We start from the raw sequence: 13,504 nt of genomic DNA on the forward strand, positions 1-13,504 counted from the left end.
AATCACCACCCAACACAGGAGGATTAACAACTGTGTTTGTTAAGGCTGCAAACAGTTACGCACAAAAAATAATTAGGTATAACAGCATGAGTTTGAAGAGTGAATCCTAAAGTTGTAATGTGCTCTCCCTCTCTCTCTATATAGGACATTTGATCCTTAATGGAGGATTAATGATGCTTTTTATCTTTAAAAAAAAATCCCCAAATTAAATATATAAATATATATATATAAAAAAAATACTATTCTCTTTATAGTGCCACCATGTAACTATGGCGTAAGTCTCTGTAAGCATAAATAAAATAACATACCAGAAGGAAAATGTTGGAAGTTTAAAAACTTTTAACTCATGACTTGTCAGATAAAATAATATTTTAAAAGTAGGCTTGAATTTAAACAGAAAACATTAATGAGTTATAATCTTTTTATGAAGATACGCATGCATTAGTAAAGCTCATTAACCGATTTCATTTTTATCTCAGTACAATAATAGGATTTTGGTTTTGGCTATAGCAGAACTGAAACACTTTTCTTATTCAGGTTGTCTTATACTCTTCATGGTTTGCAGCTTCTCTCTACCTCTAAACTAATAATGTACAGCAAACACTGCTACAGGCATTTTAGGTTTTTCATAAATTATAGTTGTGTTAATGAGAATAGACTGATAAATTTTTGTTTGTACTCACTGAAAGAGGGAGGGTGGGAAGCAGCACTTGACTTGATTAGTAACACAATAAGTAGCCTAATTAAATATTTATTCACAGATTAATAACAAGTACATACAGGTTAGGCAACAGCATGTGGGTGAATACAAAGCATACACATGCAAATAGATCCTACAGGCAGGAGATCTTAGTCTTGGTGTGCACTGAGAACTGCTTCTTGAAAGTTAGAAAAACTGCTCTTATTACAGCTGGCATCTTAAAAATTTTATTTTCTCCTTTTTAAAAAAAAATTTTCTTTTAGAGACTATTCTCTTCCATTTTTTAGAAGAGAAAAATGAATCTAGGTTTGAAGAAGGAACTAAAGGAAAGGGAGAAAGTTGGGAAATGGTTATGTGATACAGTTCTTCTGTACCTGCTCTTAACTGTTCTTACATGTCAGAAGTTCACAAGCTAAGTTTCACACTATAAACTAGTTGCCATCTTGTTTAAGAAAATCGACCTCCCTATTCTCTATGTATATTTAAAGTGATTTTATGATTATAAACCAGACAAATAAGGAAAAGCACTGTCCGAGGAAGGCAAGGAGAATGTTGTCATCTTAGCATATTGTCACCCAACACATCTTTTCCACTGAACTGTGCTTGGGTGAGGGTATTAGCACGAGTGGGTGGAAAAAGGGGATCTGCATTACTTGGATAAAACAAAGACACCATGCCAGTCTTTGTACTTACAGCAGAATGTGCCTGTGACTCTACCGGCAATAGCGTATGTCAGGACCGCGCTGTTGAAAAGCAGCAAATCATTGTCAGTGCTGTCCCTGTGTTTTCTGTTCACTGGCTTTAAGCTGTGAGAGGAGACACAGCTACAGATGCTTTCCATAGGCTTTACTGTAGGACGCAGCTGGCTAGGTAGAGCACCAACAGCAAGCTGTGCGTTAAGGAATCTCCATCTCTACTGGGATAACTATGGGCAGTTTTCTGTGCAAGTCCTGCAGTCTTCTCTGGAAAGGGCCCGTGTGACCACTCCTGCTGCTCCATCAGCAACAGTGTATACTCAAGAGCGAAGTGCGACCGCAAAGGCACGCAGTTCAGCAGCCACTGCCTAGCATGTGCATTGGGATTGCTTCTGAGATAGGCCCTTTGAAACTGGAATCTGTTCTCTGAGTGACTGTGAGGTTAAAAGTTTAAATAGATAAGACTTCCTCTTTCCCGTGCAGGCTTACAGCACACCCAGATCATGAGTCAGTGACATAAAAAGGAGAAAACAAATACAAGAAAAATGATGAATTTTCAGACCCAGCTGGGGCAGAAATTGCACAAAGTGATGAAAGAAATTTTGCGTAGTGCTTAGGCTATAACTAATGATACTGTCTTACTAATCATAAACACAGAATAAGCTTTTTGCAATGTTTTAACCTCATTTTAGACTTGGAAACATATTTTTTTTCCTGAATATTAGCCCAACTCCCAAACTGCAGTTATGGCAACAAAAACCTGTGTTACGAGGAGAAAAGCAAATGGATAAAAGCAAGCCTTACTTAAGCTGTGGATGAGACTGAGGCTTCTGTTGTGGAGCGGGCTGCGGAGTGGGCTGTGGAGCGGGCTGCAGAGCAGGCTGGGGAGCAGGCTGTGGCGGTGGCTGCGGCTCTGCTTCCTTTGATAACCTGGTGCTGGAAGGACCTTGAGCCTGGGGACGTGGCTGCTGAGTTGTAGGTCCAGGTGGACGCTGTGGCTGGGAAGTCGAGGGCTTTGCTGACTGCCCAGGGGGGTACATGCGCTGTGGCTGCAATGGCTCCTGGCTTTGTGATTGCATTCCTTGGGGTTGCACTGGGCCCCCTAGGTTCAGTACAAGAAAAACTTCATAATGTTATAGTATCAAAGAATTCTTACTAGATTTCATATCCAACACTTCAAAATAATCCTCGAATGTGATTAACTCTACTTTTGAGGCAAATTTCTATCAAAACAGACCGCAGTTTCATGTAGTCAATACTACTAATCACAGCTGGTACATTAGTAACGTGCTTGGAGCCCCTATGATTCATCCTTAAAATTGCTAAGAAGTATGAAATTTATCCCAGCAGTAGCGGTCTTGACTTCAAATCAAATCAATGGAGTTGCACCCAGTAAAATTTTGGCCCAGCTCAAGGATAGGCTGCAAGATAACCAAATACACCAGCAATACCTATTTCAGCAATACGGCTACTATTTTATGTGTAGTTACTGCAGTTTTGTTCCTCCAAAGTTTAAGAATTATTTCTATAATATTCCTCTTAGAGTCACTCTTATAGCAGTAAAACAAATTTATATGGAAATTTTCCAGCTAATTTAAAGTCTTTCGATAACTTATTTAGTGAAATATGTCAAGAACATTACAAAAAAACCCAAGACAGTCATTACTAATTCTTTACCAAGGAGATCTTTCCACTGAGAAGGAAGTATACTGGCAAAATACTGTATCATGTGTGAAACTACAATGCGTAGTAGAGACTTAAGTTGTGAAATCCATGGCTGAAAGTTGCTACATCATCATACAGGGGTTTTTTTCTGCTTTCTAACTGAAATTGTGCTGTGTCAGATATCAGTGGGCATGCTGCTTTTATATCAGATGCCCGAATGTGGTTTTCTGGGCTGACAGTTGTTATAACCGAATCTTTACTCTTGCATGTGACAAGGCACACAAGACATCTGAGTTAAGGGAAGAAAGGAGAGGATGAAATGCTGAGCGATTTGTTTGTATAATGTTTCAGTCAGGGCAAGAGCTTTGCTGAACAGTAAATATTATAGAAGAAAACTGACCTAGACATTCTGAACATTTGGGAATTTTTAGTCTTACACAGCTATTTAGTGCAAGTAGAAGACAATCTATTCCGGTCTCTAAAAGAAAACCTTCGTATCTGGAAGTACTGTTGCAATACAGGATTATTTTTTAAAATTGCTATTATTGTTAGCTTTCTACTGACTAGATGAGATGTGTCTGAGAGCAGCATGTACTAATGCTTCAGTAAGTTTTAATACAGTTGTAGCAGTGTGTTGTGGTGCAGAAAGATAAATAGCATGTACTGTATGTTAAGGAATGTGCCTTCATTGTTTATTAATTTGAACCTCTTTTGTAGGAAATATTTGAAGGTGATAACATGGTCTTGCAACATCTTAATAAGGATAATTTTCTTATTAGTCTCCTTTCACTCAATACTGCAAAACAGAAAGGTTTCTTTCCCCCACCTGTACATACAGGCTTGAATGCCAGAAACTTTACACTGAAGACAGATATAACTTTCTTTTATTGCACATTAAGCTGTACAAGATATTTCACATAAAAGATATACTGCTGTCACACTTCCAGCATTTGCTTACTTTCTTGCAGCTGGGTTGTACAAAAGGCAACAATCATGAAAGAAACTTTTACCAAAAATAACTCAACAAAACTGAACATTAAGCCTACACTGTAAAACATCTGTTCCCTGTTACCCACAATATTGCACCTAAGCATGCTTACATGCAGAGAGACATTTTGGCTTGCTTCTTGTCTGCGGTGTGCAGTAATAGTGTGTGCCCTTGTAAATCCTTTACAGTAGTCAACAAGCTGAAATCCTATCTGAAACACCCATCTCTTCTTTGCACACACAACTCACAAATGTCGTGTGAAAAGCACTTGTGAATACTTGTACTACTACATGCAAAAAAAACCCCAACTACTTTAAATAAAATCAATCATCAGATTCATTTCTTCACCCCAGGGCAGTATGGTTTATTCACTTCTATGATGTCTGGAGGTAAGGATTTGTGAACCTGATTCTAAGTGGAATTTTCTTAATATAGAACAAAATAGCCAAGGCCATCATTGGAACGATCACTGACCCAGACAAATGCTGATCACTAAAGCAAAATATTCATGTCATTTACTGATAGGTAGTAAACAGTAGCAATTACCACAAACATTTAAATAGCTAATAATGCATACCTTAATTCTCATCTTACCAGCCAGCTTGTACAAATAAAAGAAACACTAAGAATGATGATTCTCACTGATAATTTTTTCCAGTGTTTGTAGGGAAAACAGAAGTAGAACATAAGGCTGTCTTCCCTTTAAACAAAATTGTTTGCACTAAACTAATGGCCACTACTCATCTTCATACATATTCAAGACCAAAATTATAGTTTTGTGGCTCACTTGCAACTAAGCTTAATGGTATTCTAGCAGTCTGTAGCTTGTGATTCTAGGCTAGATTCTCACAACAGATTATCTGCCTGCCTGTGTATTCTTTTGTAATATTACATTATAAATCGGTTATGCAAAAATCACAAATAATTTACCTACAGAAAATCTAGCAGTCTTTTTGCATGTTTGATTTCAAGCAACTATTATAAGCCCTGTTTATGTGGATAACACTGGGACTGAATTTTCTTTATAGCTATCTGGCTACTTAAAGGTTTAAAATAGTAGACCTGAGCTGGTAAAGAAAACCGCTGACATTTTTGTCTCGCATTCTAATCAAAGGGCAAGATCCCTAGCTGGTTAAAGGTACCTTGGTCTACCATCTCCCAACATCTCAGTATTTGAAAAAAAAAGAGCTCTGACAGGAAGTTTAACAGTCCTTGAGGTACTTCTCGCCAAATAACCTAGGATTTAACTCTTAGGTAAGTATATGATTTTTGAAAGTATTTGCATTAGTCTTCACTAAAAATCCCCATAGATTACTAATTCAAATGACAACAAAAGGTACTACTTAATGGAAATAGGATACATTAAATACTCACACTTCCACTGAGATATTGCACATAGGTGGCCCATTTACATAGCTTTGTACCTAATAATTTAATGCAGAATTACTAAAAATATGAATACCAGTATGTAAAATAGAAGATATTTCAAATATTCCTTGGGAAGAACTGTATCTTATGGAGTCACTGAAATATTAGACTTCCACTTGCGTATAAGTAAAACTCAAATGTTAACAAATGTTATAAAATTATAAGTAAAAAGCCTCACTAGCAAATTCTAATCTAGACTTTTAAAAATATATCTGTATCACCTATTAGTCATGCACACGCACAAAAAAATAAAGGCTATGAGTATAGTGTGCACACACTCACAGAGTAAGCAAAAGTATTTAGATTTGAACCTTGGTGGCATTTTGCTTAATGATATAGAATACTCAAAAAATACTGTCTAACCATCCATAATGTACAGTTGCACTGGGCTCTAAAGAGGCACATTCTTTGTACACTGTTGACAACAGCCCTGAAATCACAAATTTTACAGAGAAAGGTAGGTAAGCATTACACGCACAGACATGAACAAGTAAACAACCAGACGGTATAGTTGACACTGCATAGAAAAAACACAGTCCAGGTCAGCACTGAAACAATGCAAAAATTGAACAAAACTGGTATGTTTGCTTTTAAGATTGTGTGTTTGTTTCTTTTCTTTTTTTTTTTTTTTTTTTTTTCATTTTTGCTTTAACCCTTGCTTTTAGTCTCAATTATCTAAGTAGCCTGGACTTGTTTTGGTCCTACTGCAACGCCATTACAGTCGAGAATGTACTGTAAACAACCTTGAGGTGGTGGTCGCTGAGGTGGGATTTTGTTTGGCTCTGGCTCCTTTAGTGATCCACTCTGGAAAATACATTTGAAAACAGAAGAGAAAAAAAATTAGAGTAGCTTAGTTCCAATTTTTCACTAATTCATCTTTATTTTCATTAGAAATCTCCTTATTGGTCGGGGCTGAACATACGCATTTAATTTATTCCAGAAAACATTTTCTAATACAGTTGCTGTCTGATATGACATACGAATCCTGGACTAATCCAAAGCTGAGTTCTTAAAAAAAAAGCTTTTCCCTTTGCAGTGTGTGCTCGTGATGTAAGGAGTGCCTTCTCAAATCTTACCTCCATTTGTGTATGGTCTTTCTCCTTCCCTTCCTAGCACCTGGAACGACTTTTCTGTGTCTCGTTGCTTCTGCTCTCTTTTTTTAGGATAGACTGAATAGAAAATGGACTTCAACAAATACCTTTGTGTAATTTAAGAAAGAATTTATTTTTAATTACATTCACTTGTATCTGGAAGCACTAGCACAGCAGGATTTTTTGCTAGTGGTAGTTTCACTTTGATTCACTGACTGTAAATGGGAAGGGAGATGGAGTTCTCTAGGTTAGCTGTTTTGCTAAGCAAAATGAAAGAAGGAAGCAAAAACCACAGACAAATAATAAAAATAATTGAAATTACTTCATGCTACTCCATCTGATACGTTATTAGAAACACATGTAATACTTAACTTTTCAAAACAGAAGATTTATTTGGCAGTGTCCTTTTCAAACATATACTTGTCGAGGGGAAAAGATGGGGCTGAACCAAAACCCTGGAGCAGAAGACCCTCTGGGAACATTAGTATTTGAATCCAAACTTTGTCTTAGGCCCATCTCTAATATTTTGAAAAGTGAAATATGTTAAATCATTGGACATAATAGCTTGGGTTTCTTTTAAGGATCCAGAAATTAAATTGCCATCTGTCAAGAGGGAAAAATCCCAGAATATATTAAATAGTAAATGCAAAATTAATTAAATGTGTTTCTTGCATAGCTTACTGGTGTTTTTTTTTCTGGTAGATTTGTATTTGATCTTAGAACTACAGAAAAAAATCTTACTCATAGCAATGTGAAATCCTGCACAGCAATCTAGAAGTCACACTTTTTAAACATTACAAGACAACAACACTCAACCATATGCAGCTGGTGCAAATTGCTTTGCCTGCTTTACCTGCACAAATAAAAGGACACAGGATAGGTCCAAAACTCTATTATTCATCATTACCAGCCTTCAGAAGAGCAAATGAGGAGTAAAAATGATACTCACAAAACAAATGAGGCAACATCTGATCCTTATATTAACTGACCCAGTTACATAGGTCTCGGTAAGCATTGTTGTAAGGATGAGGAGATGCAGAGGAGGATTTCATAAGGAAAGACACAGCCAGCAGAAAATTTTGAAGTGCTTTTGTGTGAGTTAAAGTCTTCTGTTTTGTTTCTCTCCTTCCTCTAATTTTCTGAACCACATATAAAAGCTGACATTCTATCCTATGCGTGTTTCAGTAACATTAAGTATTTGCGGTATCCACGCTGTGTAATGCGTTGGAGCTCACAACAACGTGCATTTACATCAGTAACTCCTTGGGTACTGGGGAAATTAGCCAAGAGTGGAAACCTTAAAAAGTTGCCTTGGAGGAGCAAACTCCTTTCATATTCTAGTGCCATTGTTCTGATGCACCTGGCACTCTGTCTGCCTCCGGGCCATGTGGGTGCTATTACAGAGCACGCCTGCGTAGCCTTTGGTGTTGTAGTGTGACACGTGGAGGGAAGTACAAGAACTTGGGGCTTAGGGACCCCAAAGAGTTTCCTTCTGGAGGACAAACAGATCATCTGACTTCTGTTAGAAAGTACACACGATGTTTTATATGGGACGTTACTACAATCGCCATGCAATAGACTTCCTAGCCTTTCAAAGGGCCATACACCAATCTATAGGGTTCTCTGCAGCGGCAGAGGATGACTAAGGAGAATATGAGTGTTGCTATTTTCCTACTAAAACAAAAGTAAAGGATCATGTAGGTAAAACATCTTTTATTTAGAAACTGAAATCAGGCTGGCAATTTAAATTCACATCTACTTGAATGTTAAAACAACATCTGCAGGGCCTCTGTCTCCTCCATGCCTTGAGGCTGAAGCAAATCTGCCATTTGTTCTTGCACTGAAATGGTCTTGGGTTTTATCGCGCATGCCACCGAACTGACTTGACAACATCAGTACTTATGCAATCTGCATATCTCTCCATCTTACAAAGGAATTATTTTATCCTAAATTAAGCTTTCAAAAAACCTTATAGAAGCTTGCTACTCCTTACCTCAACTGTTCTGAACACTTAGAGCCTTTGTGCATTCTCTGGGGAAGATGTATTTCCCCCTCTCTAGTCACTGACTGCAGCTGTCCTGATTTTACCACCCACACATCCTTTTTTTCACCAGCTATCACCTGGTGCTTCCAGGAACCTCACCCACACTCCAGGCCAATCACATGGGTATATTACTTTTGCTAATTAGCCAACCCACCCAGGCTGACCCAAAAAGACTAATTAGCATTACATTCCTAAATGAGAAATCTTACTCATGGTTTTTCAATGGTCTGTAGTAATCCAGTCCTTTTCAAGCCTCTTTCTTTCAGACAGTCAGAAGCCTTGATACTTGATATTAAAGACAGACTTTGAACCAGTCTTGTTTGCTGTCCTGAGCCAAGGCCTTTAATAAAATCCGGGCTTCTTCTAAAACACCAGTTGTTGGCAAATCGACTACAGACTGTTACTTCTCACCTCTCCAAGGTGGTGTGCCAATGTAATTGTAAGAGCTGCTAACTCCTCATAGGCAACAGAGTCTGAACAGAGATACTGGACTAGACCTGTCCTGCAGATGTATTCACCCCCCTTGTTTTTTTTCCTATTTTCCTTTGTTGCCCAGCCTAGAAGCTCACCCTCCTACCACTTTCTTTTAATACAAACATGTTTTCCTGCACTGCAGTTCTGATCTACGAACTTGCCTATTGCTTAGTTCAAACATCAAGGATTAGAATGCAGAATGTATAATGGAAAATGACCCTGAACAGATTCTTATTTGGACACTCACGGCTAAAGAGCAAAATTAGTAGTACAGAGGCTAGAAACTACAGTGGTTAGTGTTGTTCAGGATTACCTAAGTGAGGTGTGGTCACTGCTGTCATAAGGAGCCCTTTTGGTTTTCATTTTATGGAACACAACTTTTATATCACATCCAAATTCCCCAGAGAGAAGGGAATCGCTGATGTTGGTAGTAACATTACACACAACTGCTTATACAGTCTCTCCTGTTCAAAGGGGAGTTACTGTTTATATAACTATTCTAAAAAAATACAACTTCACTTGTGGAAACCTCTAAGCCACATGAATGCTGAAAGTATACTATAGTGATTTCTCAACGCTGGGTATCACAATTGGTGCTTTGGTTGCATAATGGTCTTTAAGAATATTGGGTAAGTTAATTACAGCCAGAGCAGAAAACCCACTACTTGTCTAGAAGATAGGTTCTCTAGATGCCTCTGTAGCACTTCCTTCCTTTGACATTTACCTGAAACAGTCTACTTGGAATTTTAGGGGTAGAACTGGAGGAGAGAACTGTTCTTCAAAGCATGTTGTATTAGAATTTGATCAGTGGCATTACTTCTTTTTTCTACCTTGTAAAATTATATAAATGCAGACAGGATTCATATATACTTGAATTTTGAATAGTCTGGAGAATGTTGAAATGGGTGGGAGCAAAAGCAGCAACTTGGCAGGGAAATAGCCCTTGGGCAAAAGAGATGTTAAACTGAGTCCCAGCAAAAATTGATTTTGATTTGGCTGAGTTTGAAGACTTTGTGAACTATAGTTGGAGCACGTATAGTTGTTTTTGGGTTTCATTTGGTTTTCTTTGTAATGCAACGATAGATGCTTTTCATAGGTATTTCAGTATTTGAAGGGAAAGCCATGTTTTTCAGGTCAAGAAGTAGAGGGATGAATTGAGAACTGCCAAAATACGAGCTAAGTTAGATCTCATAAAGGAAATAAGAATGAATTGTAAAACAATTAAGTAACAGGAGAACAAAGAAAAAATGTATTCGCTAAGCAGAGAGGTAGTTTAGATAATTTAAGTAGGGTGTCAATAGTAAATGAATGTTTGAAGTGTCCTAGATTATGATAAATACAGGAGCAAGGGCAAGATGGCCAGAGGGATAAAAGCTAAAAATGAGATGGAGGTGAAAATCAAAGATGTCCCTGGGCTCATATTGGTCAGACCAGATACTCTTCATCTCAGAAATCAAAATCAGCTGACTTGTGAAACACAGAATTCCATACCAGATATCTCTAACAATTGGAAAAGTACAAGTTACACTGGAGAAGGTTAAGGACTAATACTGCAGGAATTACATTGTGGGTAAGGAAGCGGCTACTGAGGAGATTGGCCGTTACTGAAGAAAAACTAATGGGAAGGATGTAACTGGGATGTGGAACTCAAGTAGAATTTTCATTAAGTTGGCACAACAATGTAGGTGTGTGCTACTAAAACCTGTAGATGATACGGAGCTGGAAGACTACAGGACCAAAATATCCTAAACAAAGAATGAAATTGATGAATGGAGTAGAAAAGAAACAAACCAAAACCCCCAACAACTTAAATGCAATATCCACAGTAATTTATTTATGGACTAATTACATGCATCTGTCAGAAATGCAGAGCTCACTAACTGCAATCTAATGGGGAAGATTTGTGCAATGAAAAACCCAGAATCTTATCACACATTCAGTGAAGTATTTCCCATAAGTGTTAGGCACGATGCCGTGTATCGCTTACATCATCCCTGCTCAAGAAAGATGAATGTAAGCTGATTAGGTGCAGAAAAGTGCTATTAAACTGACCAGGCAGATGGTTTTTAGAAGAACATGTCTTGCTCAGTTTAGCAAAATGAAGGCCTGAACGCACTACAGTTGCTTTTTATAAATATATTGTACCAGTAAAGATCTAGGCAGGAAAAAAGCTAGACTAAAGGACAATGACAACCACAAAGAAACTGGTATACACTGAGTAAAACTAGGCTGGAAATAAGCACATATTGTATAGTTTAGCAATGCAGCAAGATCTCGAAGCAGCTTTCTGACATGGAGTGTCGAAAAATAAGAAACTCCTTAGCACCTCGTTGCTTCCTGCTTTATACATTTAATGTGTAGTGCATACTGTGGGGATACTCAGCGGCTGCTGGTTCAGACCCTACCCCATTTTGGGTGAATCTGGCGTAGGTGATGTATCTGCTTCACTGCGTTGCCAGTGGTGCTGAACAGGGCTACAAAGGTTTTGCTTTTTATTTTATTCCATATTCCCTGCGGACGGAGACAGGCAGTGGAACAGACCTGGTTACAGCTCTAATGGAGACATGCGGTAAGTCACACCTTAAAAAGGAGCCACCTTCACTTTGCCTGGTGTAAAGGGGTCAGCAAGAGGAGAGTTGGCTCCTGCTTTTTACAGTTTTTTGGACTACCAGTGTTCAGTCTTGCCCTTCTCCACTGAGGAAATATGTATGGAAAAGAAACTCTCAGCAAAATTGATGCCAGCCTAGAATTTCTTCATGTTGAAGTTGTGATGAAGAATTCAAAGGTTTAGAGCAGCACTTATTATTGCTTAACCAACTCTAAACTACCTTTGTAAAACCCGTTAAGATCTTCCTCTGAATGGCAGCAAAATGCCTGCTAACAGAAGCAAACATGCTACACAGCTTGATTCTTATTCAGAATAGTATTTACAAAATGCACTGAAAAAAGTTTTTTTTAAACATCAAAAAGTATTTGAACTTAGATTTTATAGAGTAAGTGTTTTCCATTGATAGGTAACGGATTACTTCCTAGAGAACAGTTTCCCTCTTGGACATTTTTGCACACAATCATAAAAATGAGTACCCTAGTACAGACTCACTGCTGTTAAAAGCTACGCTCCAGTATTTTCCCTGGGATATGGAAAAAGGTGACCTTCCATTTTCCATTCCAGCCAAAAGAGATGAGGTTTCTAGAGAAAAAGTATGATGTCGATTTATCAGGGAAAAGGTTTCTTAAGAAGTAGCATCACTTGTTGAAGCTGGATGGTCCCCTTCCAGAGCCAATCAGTAATTCTAACAGACAAGGACGCAGTCTTTCTTTATTGCAGCTCCTGCTTAAAGAAGACAGATTTCAACTTCTGTTTTTGAAAAGGGAACATTAAAAGCCTGCAGTTGTACAGCAGCTTTCAGGCAGTCCTTCCCAGTGAAAAAATTGCTCCCCGTAGACAAGGAAGGAATGTGGACTATGTGATAGGAGAGAGCTCCCCCTTTGTGCTAAAGCAGCTGAGACTACAATGTGTACGCATGTATGTTTGCACTGGAGAGCTGTAAGAAACGACAGGCAAGCAAAAGTGGAACAGCATACCTAGAAGACTGTCCAGTTACCGGGGAGTTAAACTTCCTTACACCTTTCTCAGTGTACACAGATACCTCTATATACATCGAGGATGAGGTACACCTTGGGGCTTGATTGTATCAAAATCCTATGCTGTTGTTTGAAGTTGTAAGGAAGGCTCTCACCCTTGAACCCAGGGACTCTGACCCTGGCTGATGCTATGTTGTATCTGCTCTTCCAGTATTAAAAAAAAACCAAACATTTTTTTTTAAATATCGTATGGCAAGTGACCCTTGCATGAACAGGAAGAGATTAAAAGCTGTAGAACTTCATCTTGAGCCACAAAAATCCATCACTACTGGATCCATTCGGAATTGAAGTTCATGCTTTGAAACGAGAGTCTGGGAAGAAGATGGTGGAGCTAACTCAAATCCAGTCTTATAACCCCTATTTTATCTTAATATTATTGTACCAGTATTACAGAACAGTGGAGTGGGAGGAGGCATGGGAAAGAGGTAGTGCACTTGGCTAAATGCTTGAGCTCTGCCCAAAACAACAGCAAAGCCCAGAAACCCAGTATATGAACAGAGCACAAGACCGTTCCATCGCATGTCCTTTCTTCTTGTTCCTTGTGGTGCAGCATGAGTACACAGCCGCGCACAGGAGGTACTGGTGGTTGGTTTGAACTCCAACAAGCATCCTGGGTCTCTCCCAGGAGTTGAGATAGACTGGGGAACGATATATAAGCAGCTGAAGACAAGCTTGGTCTACTGGCAGCTAGCCAGATGGAGCACTGCTCCAGGACTAGATCAGTGTCTGACGTGATGGTGGGGAGGGAGGTTGCTCCTTTTTTTTCTATGGACA

The 13,504-nt window shown here is 38.6% G+C and overlaps 1 protein-coding gene across 1 annotated transcript in view; it reads right to left on the reverse strand.

Moving 5' to 3' along the window:
• Positions 1-1,546: 1,546 nt before the first annotated feature.
• SYN2 (synapsin II) overlaps positions 1,547-13,504 on the reverse strand; it is a 187,360-nt gene continuing 175,402 nt past the window's right edge. The window contains exons 11-13 of the mRNA XM_009636662.1: positions 6,220-6,280; positions 2,200-2,497; positions 1,547-1,829 (exon numbers count right to left, since the gene is read on the reverse strand). Of these exons, the coding sequence (XP_009634957.1) occupies positions 1,547-1,829; positions 2,200-2,497; positions 6,220-6,280 (642 nt within the window). The remainder of the gene's footprint in view (positions 1,830-2,199; positions 2,498-6,219; positions 6,281-13,504) is intronic.

This window comes from Egretta garzetta, unplaced genomic scaffold (assembly GCF_000687185.1).
Source record: "Egretta garzetta isolate BGI_Z169 unplaced genomic scaffold, ASM68718v1 scaffold553, whole genome shotgun sequence".
Lineage (NCBI taxonomy): Eukaryota > Metazoa > Chordata > Aves > Pelecaniformes > Ardeidae > Egretta > Egretta garzetta.